Raw genomic sequence first — 8376 nt, 5'->3', positions numbered from 1 at the left:
GTTCACTTTTTCATCCACTATCTGAAAATGGCGTCTTGGACACACGTCCTGCAGTGGGGGCCATTGTGAACGTAAAAAAAAAAAAATCTTCTCTGTTGAATTACTTCAAATGAAATGTTTGGACTTTGCTACACAAGCTGCTGGGACTTTAACTGGAACCATGTGGTTTGGTCGGGTTTGACTAAACTTTTTTTAAGCAAACACTCTCGCCTGATACGACGTGGTAAATAAATAAAGAAAGAAAATGTGAAACAGCACAGGAGTAGGGGTAATTTTACCAAACTGTACATTTGATTCCACTTGAGTCATACAATGAGGCATCGCTACTCTAACTTCAACATGATTTCTTGATGCTTTACCCACTTCGAATAACTTTACTAAAAGTAGAACAGGCATGAAATAAAAAATGTATGAGACACAAACATATCGTATAGTTTATGTAAAAGCAAGATTTCTGGTGTGTAAACAAGCTTTGTTGTTCATTTCGATCTGCTGAATCTGTTGTGCCATTTAGAGATTAATTATATGGGAAACAACTGGGAATAATTGGGGCCTGCCTATGCAAATCATGGCAGGAACCTATTGTTCTACACCCAATAAGCGGTCTCTTTATTTATTTATAGCTTTATTTATTTATTTTTCCATCAGCATTAATGCGTCCCGTACCGCTGCGTGCACCCCCACAAAAGTGGTATCAAAACGTTCAGCTTGATCCTAAGAAGGGAGCTATTATTTTAAGTGGGATTCTGAGTTAAAATGCCCACATAAATTGTGAAAAAAGAACAAAAAAACGAGACTGAGTGTCACAGAATCAGTAATCTTTCTCTCTGCAACATATACACAGCACAGTGGATTTCTGACTCCAAAACCTTTTTTAATTTGCCCTTGCGGGCACAAATATCACCCTATTGGTCTAAAAGTCGGTCATGACATAGATACATATGTCTGCTCCTGTAAAATGTTTTCAAAATTTTGCTTATGGTTTTTTGTCAGGGTCCTTGAGACCGACGCTGGGTGTCTCACAAGTATAGAAACTCTGTCTCCAGCATCCTGTCTGACAGAGAGAGCCAGCCCAGGCCCAGATAATTAATTCAGTGTGAATTAAAATCCTTAGTATGAAGGTCGAAAAATTTCTAGAACAAAACAATTATTCATTATTATTTTTTTTATTTCGGACTTTGAGTGAGAACCACATGTTTAGAGTTGCCTATGGCTAAATTAGGGATAGAGTGCGGGTTTTGATGTCTTCGATGTTTTTATCTTTACTTTTGATCTATTTATTAATTTCTTTTGATTCCTCTTTCTCTGTGTTTAATTTTTAATGATGTACAGCCATACCACTATGGTGATGGACCTGGCATAAGCTTCAGTCATTGCACTCTGGCTGAAGACCATGTCAAGCCCGTCCTGGTTCTTACCAAGGCTAAGTATGACTTACACGGATGTGTTACTGGTTAAGCATCAGAATGCTGGGTCCAAATAGACGGGCACATGTTAGGCAGGCCCCTTTTGAATTGCTTCAGGAATTTAATATGTCTAGTTTACCCTGGGCTGCACAGTGGCACAGTTGGTAGAGCTGTTGCCTTGCAGCAAGGAAGTTCTGCATTTGATTCCCAGCCCCGGTCTTTCTGCATGGAGTTTGTATGTTCTCCCTGTGCATGTTGGGTTCTCTATGGGTACTCCGGCTTCCTCCCAAAAACATGGGACTGTCAGGTTAATTGGTCTCTCTAAATTGCCCCTAGGTGTGAGTGTGTGTGCATGGTTGTTTGTCCTGTGTGTCTCTGTGTTGCCCTGCAACAGACTGGCGACCTGTCCAGGGTGACCCCGCCTCTCGCCTGGAACGAAGCTGGAGATGGGCACCAGCAACCCTCCCGATCCCACTAAGGACAAGGGTGTAAAGAAAATGAATGGATGGTTTATCCTGTTTTACACAGTAAATATTAGATTGATAAGTTTTACATTGAAAGATGCTTATTTCTAAAAGTGTCATTTTGTAACTCAGATGTAATCTTTTTATTTCTACTCTCTTATTTCAGACCCAAGCAATGGTAGACCTATGCTTCTCTTTTAATAAGACAGATGTGTAAGACTATGTTTTTGTTTTGAAACAACAATTTACAAACCCCTATTCAACAAAATTCAGACTTCTTTGTTTTAATAAAACATTGTGTCTTTACTTTATTGCCTAACATGTCAAAGTAAATAAAAAAAAACATTTCTGTGTTGTTTCAACGTGATGATTGTGCCTCCTACTTATCTATGACAGACTGATATGCGGATGATGTAACGTGTAAAGCTGCATCCATGACATTGCAGGACATCTAGAACAAACCTTAAACACGAATGCTTTTACTTTTATCACGGTCTGAAATTCCTTCAGAGCAATAAATAACATTTATTCCTCTATAAAAGTGTAATAAATATCAATAAGTTAAAAGATTTCCCATCTCATAAATTAAATCTCATATGTGACTAACATATTCCATAGGGTATAATTGGAAGGCAGTTCTTTCTTTAAGGATAAATATTAAAAACTATAAGGAGAAATAAAGTAGAAATGACTCGTTGAATAGAACCCCTGAAGTCCGCCACTTGCAGGAATTCCTTCATAACCACACTACAGAACAGCTTTCACATTAAAAAGTAAAGAAAAACACCACTAAACATCTCGTTCCCAATAAAGCAATTTCAGCAACCAGATGTTTCTACACACATCCACATTTCCTGGCGGAGTGTTTCCTCACAGTGTGGTAAATAAGGTTGTCGTCCAGAAATGACAGATCATCGTCGAACGCGATCGGCCGACAGCAGGCCTGCAGGGGCGTGTCTTTGGCGGTGAGCCTCCTCTTGTTTACCAGGTTAAAGAGGATTTTGTCGTAGTTGGTTTCTGACTTTCTGCAGGGTCCAGAGCAGTACCGGAATATCATCTCCTCACTGGAGCTGTAGCCCAGGCCCAGGTCCGTCACGTTCAGGTGAATCTGTCTGAGCATGCAGCCCTGTCCTCGTCCACCGCCTCGTCTTCCACTCTTCCTGCTCGTTTCTTCTCCTATATTTTCTCTTTTCCTCTCTTTGCCCTTCGTCAGCCTCGCTCCCTGCTTTCTCTCCCTTCTGTGACGAGTCCTGATCCAGTTTTCGCTGACGTGGGAAGAAAAGGAGGTGGAGGTGTATGAAGGCTCTGGAGAGGAGCGACGGACTCTGCTGACCACTATTTTGATAAAGTCCACAATGTTTTCGTTACTCTGGATGAGCTCCTCCATGGTGTCTGAAACAGATTACCAAAAGTGTCAGAATCACCAACATGCCTGATGCTTCACAGAACTCGCCTCTAGTTAGTTATTAAAACTATATGTTGTGTTTTTCTGGGTTTTTTGTTTTTTTTATTCAGCCAATGAATTAAACTCCAAGAGATTAATTTACTTTACAAATAGAATCTATTCATGACTATCAACAAGACAGCTTTGAATTGAAATGTGCCGTAGTGAAAATATGTCAACCAGGAAAAGACTGTATTATTATTATTTATTTATTTTTATTTCATTTTATGGTTTTGCATCTTTCATTTCATTTGCTTTCATTTACATTTTTTCAATGGGTTCTTGTGTTCACAGTGGACTTTCCAAGAAAGGCTGCTTTTTCCTTCTCATTTTGTCATTTTTCTCTTTTAGTCCCATCAGTGTCCTTCAGCGGTTGCCAGATCGTCTGTCCACTCCTTGCTGTTTAGCCTCCAAGGATTCCCTCTTCTTACCACCCCACGCCTTACCAAACTCTGTGGACTTTTTCTGTTAGCTTGTTGATTTTAGAGTTTGTGATGTTCTTCAAAACAACTATGAGTCAAATGATAAAGAACCTTGATAAAGAATCAATGCTGTGATGGCCTAAAGAATGATTCTGGTTCCCATCTTTGTGGACTTTTCTTGACGCACTTCTCACGTTTTCCTGTAAATACCATGGTTTTCTCTGGGGTCTTTGGTTTTCTCATGCAATCCGAAACATGCGACTGGTGATTCTAGAAATATATTTGGGTCTGAGTGTTTGTGTTTCTGGTATTGTCTCTGTCTTGACCCTTTGATGGATTAGAGAATAGACCCTGCAGTGTATCTTGTCAGTGATTGTTTGGAGAGACATAGAGTAACTATGTATTTTAGGGATTGAATTGACCAAAACACATTAAAAACTAAACATAATAAAGCATAAAATGTTCCTCTGAATATCTGCTGCATGTACAATGCTTTGGGCTCTACAAGTGTGAAATTATTTAAAGACATAACACTCTTTCGTTCGTTTCACAAGTCTTTGAGATCACACATCTTCAGCGGGCAATATGTGACTATAATTTAAAAGTGAGATTCGAGAACACAAATTAAAGTGATTACTTCATTTAAAATGTTTAAAGTGGATATATTTTTTAATGATCAAAGACTTAAAAACATTAAATAAGCAACCACACATATGCCAGTTTTAAATAGAACTGCAAAAAGGAAGCCTTAAGAGTCTGGACTTGATCCAAGATCTCATTCCTTTCAGAAAGCCTTTTAGCCTACTGACCTTCACAAGTATGGTCCACAGTCTACTGCAGGGAACGTTTTCCTCTTGCAGAGTTCAAACTTAAAAAATGTCACTTCAATTCATCCATTTGTTAGAGCTATATTTCTTAATTAATTCACAGTGCAAAAGGGGCAGCGAGTTTTGTCATAATTACAGTTCATGTTTTTTTGATTTTGACCAAATTAGTTTTTGTCATGTATTTCTAACCTGAGAACATTTTCTAACAAGATAATTCAGGACATTAATGTAAAAAAAAAGCATGCATAAAGCATAAAAACAGGTTAATCCTGTTGTTTGTTGGAATACACCTGATGGGAATTAAATTCAGTGAACAAATCCATTTTTAATAAAACTTAGTAAAGTGTGAATGGTTATGTTTTTAAAGTTGCAGCATGAATAATTACTTTCAATGTTTTTAATACCCTGCTTATAATGTAGATCTTTATGAGTTAAGGGACAATTAGAATTATGAACATTGTTTGTAGAAACACTGATCGTATTTAATATTTCAACAAACAGTTTTTGTTCAATTTTCAGCTCTTACATCTGTCTCCAGTGTCCAGTTCGCCTGCTGTCTCTGCAGGGCGCATGTCCGGGGAGAGAAGGGACAGACGGATCTGAACCGGCGGAGCCTCCAGGGGACTCTCCGGCTGCTGTCGGCTTCGGAGCAGCGAGCTGGACCTCACTGCACTCAGCAGAATCAAACAAGTGGTCAGGCTATCCCATAACTTCATGGTCCACCTCAGTCCGACTGAAGGACATGGCGCGATACGCACTCAAATGGTATCAATCGATTAAAAAAAAAAAGAAAAAAAAAAGTAATGCAGAAGAAGGGACTGGTGTATCCGGAACACCAAGTTTCTTCTGAACTTGTCTGCCACACAAATTAGAAAAACACGCTGGGCAGAGGTTTGCATTGAGCAGGCGGATCTTTTTCAGAGAGCTCCAGCTGATTTCAGTCCATCCCATTGAACATCGATCCAGACCGAGCAGAGGCAGAGGAGATGTGGAGAGGTGCTGACGTCTAGCGGTCCTTCGTCCGCTCTGTGTCTGTTTCCTCCTCCCCACGCAGACTGCCCGGAGGGCTGGCGCGCACATCCAAGGCTGACCTTGGGATCCAGAACGGGTTCTGGTTGTGGAGTTATGTTTTGAGAAAGTTTCGGTGTGTGTATTCAGATGGCCGAAAGGGAGAGCGAGGTTTCACACTTTCCACCGGATTTCCCGTCCCGACTCTCCAGATTTTGGCGCATGTGTTCAAACGTTGTTTGTGATAAGCCAGTAAAAACAGAAGAGGTTAGATTTAGTAGCGTGGTCTGATTCACGCAGTTTTCCAGACGACGCGCCAAGATTCATAATCCCTGTTAATTAATGACTGTCTAGATTTTTTGTATCTATTTAAAAAACAAAGCAAACCTTAAGGCTGCAATATTTTAGACCTTTTTTTAAGATGTGAGATTATCGATGCACAAAATAAAGTGAATAGTTGAAAGACTTCGGGATTATAACATCAATGTATTTGAATGACATCTAGGCACAATTATTAAGTAAAGTTGTAAAAATAAGAAATAAAAACAGATATACTTGATGTTGCTGTCTGTGTCCGTTTCCATCTTTGTTTCTCATGGAAAATCTGGTGATACACGATATTAATTGTCTGTAAATTGTTCATTTAAGTTTGTGAAGTGATGTAGATGTCCTCAAGCAATTGTACCCAAATGTAGCAGGAAATCTACCAAACAGATGTCCACTCTCCTTCTTGTCCTTACAGCAGAGGTGCAGACAAGTCAGTCCGATGTGTTGGGGCTCAGTTTGAGACTAATTAAAGGTCATTTCATTCATGGCGGACAACATGGGAACGTAGGCCTAGAACAACCTGCAGCTCAAAGAAGCACAACAATACATGTATTACAAATAAAGAAGAAAATATTTAATTTGCTAGCTTGGTCAGTTAATTCAAAATTGGGCTTGATTAAAGAATTCCTGTATCTAACAAAAATCTGTGACTTTATCTAAACGTCTAAAATGTTGACTAAAGTTAAAAAAGTTCAATTAAAACTTGTATTGCTGCTGAATTTGTAGCGGACAAACTCTTTCAGGAAACGTCAGACCTTTTACAGTTGCTGGAAAGTCATAAAGTTATTAAGCAGTATTATTTCTCTTATGTTGCCCTTTCTGTACAGTCTCTTATTCTTATCTTTATAGATTATTATACTTCATTTGAATATTCATGATCCCACCCTACCTTTTTATTCACCTAAAAATGAATCAAGAAGAATTGATCTCTTAAAGACATGAATATAGCACAGAAGTAGACTTAAAACCATTGAGTCTGTGGAACGCTCAGGAGAGATATTGGAGGAAAACCTCAGGGACTTTCCAATTTCAGTTCAAGAATTTAAAAACTGTCTAAAAACAGGAAGAAAATTAGATATTTAGTGAGGTTGGCGCCAACAGAATATCTTTATTTTTCATAGGTTTGTTGTCTTTATCAAGCGGGATGTTTCAAAATAATGACAGATGAGATTAGAAATCCAAGACATGATTTGGCAAAAGCAGCAAGTTCCCAAGACCGCTGTAGGTTATGAATGGATAATTGAATGTTGTAAAAAGCACATTTTTCTTGACCCGTTGCAGCGTTTGGGCTGTAATCGATACCATGTGCTGCTGCTGTTGTGGCCTTAAGGTGAGAGCGATCAGACTACAGGAGCTGTGAGAGTGGATGTCGTCCACTTGCTTAAACCATGTGGAGTTAACCGGTGTTAAGAGAAGGTCAGCAACAGTTTAAGAAAGTTAATCATTTACTTCAGGTTATTGTCCTGTAAGAGTCGAGTTGAATCCCTGAAACAGTACAAAAGGACTGTAAGAGAGAAAAAAAAAAACATTTGGCAGAGCAATACATTTTCAGGAAAAATTTTGGTAAGTGTGTGGAAATACTTTTGTAGAATAAGTGGGGCATTTTCTGAAAATAAAGTCTAATTTTCAGATATTTCACATTGAAATTCGTGTTATCTGTGACAGTGTGAGAATTATGACACCATTAGTGGACATGGTTTATTTCTGCCTATTATACAACAACATAATTGTTCTTACACATAAATACCTCCATCCACAGGATCCCTTATTATTCTGTAATGTTAAAAATACTTATTTGATACTTTAATGCAAGTATTGAGACTTTGTTCATGTCTGTTTTACAGCAGATCCATTTCTCTGTGTTTGTTTTTCAGTATGTCTATGTCTGTTCCTACTGTATATGTTTTTATTTCTCCAGGAGAGGGAACCATTGAGTTTCATTTGTGGGGACAAATGATCATTTCTTCAGCCACTCAGTTTCAGGTATCACAACTATAATTAAGGGAATGCATGTCACGCCACATGTCTTTGGGACATGAACCTACAGAGCTGACAATGAAAAATGATGTTTTTTGACACTTCGAACAATTACGTTAAAGATCAGTCATTTGAAATGTACTCTAAATGTGATTTTATATAAGTCTAAATGCAACTTTTTTCAGTTAATTGTGTTACTGCGTGATGTAGAGCATACTGACAGCTATTATCTCCATGATATGAGGTGAATCTTAAAAAAATGAAAAAGGAAAACAAATTGTTTTTTGTTTTAAGATTGAGCCTAATGGTTGGCAGCATGTTTATTTGTTGAACACTTGTTTAGCCAGTTGATGTGTAAAATTGAACATGATGACCAGTCTGCATTTCTTGGAGACCTGAGATTTTTAGAGTAGAATATTTTTATCTAGAGTATTATTATTATTAAGCCCTGAGAGTGTCATGGTATTATAAGTAATTCTACGTTTTGACAGGGTTATTTAT

The 8376-nt window shown here is 38.3% G+C and overlaps 1 protein-coding gene across 1 annotated transcript; it reads right to left on the bottom strand.

Annotated features, from left to right (window-relative positions):
• Nucleotides 1–2149: 2149 nt before the first annotated feature.
• Nucleotides 2150–5760, bottom strand: LOC103470225 (glial cell line-derived neurotrophic factor-like). Its single transcript, XM_008418493.3, has 2 exons — nt 5090–5760; nt 2150–3262 (listed from the first exon to the last, which is right to left on the bottom strand). The coding sequence occupies exons 1-2, from the start codon at nt 5277–5279 to the stop codon at nt 2706–2708; spliced, it is 747 nt and encodes a 248-aa protein (XP_008416715.1). The 5' UTR covers nt 5280–5760; the 3' UTR covers nt 2150–2705.
• Between the last annotated feature and the right edge of the window lie 2616 nt (nt 5761–8376).

Source organism: Poecilia reticulata, chromosome 9 (assembly GCF_904066995.2).
Source record: "Poecilia reticulata chromosome 9, P_reticulata-male-v2, whole genome shotgun sequence".
Taxonomy (NCBI): Eukaryota; Metazoa; Chordata; class Actinopteri; order Cyprinodontiformes; family Poeciliidae; genus Poecilia; species Poecilia reticulata.
The sequence above is the reverse complement of the archived record's forward strand: the minus strand, read 5'-3'. Positions and strand labels throughout refer to the sequence as shown.

Excerpts from the sequence above, each read along its gene's own strand:
- LOC103470225 (XM_008418493.3), bottom strand. The coding sequence starts at position 5,279 with ATGAAGTTATGGGATAGCCTGACCACTTGTTTGATTCTGCTGAGTGCA. Across the intron at positions 3,263-5,089 it reads ACTGGACACTGGAGACAGAT|ACACCATGGAGGAGCTCATC; the intron begins GTAAGAGCTGAA and ends AATCTGTTTCAG.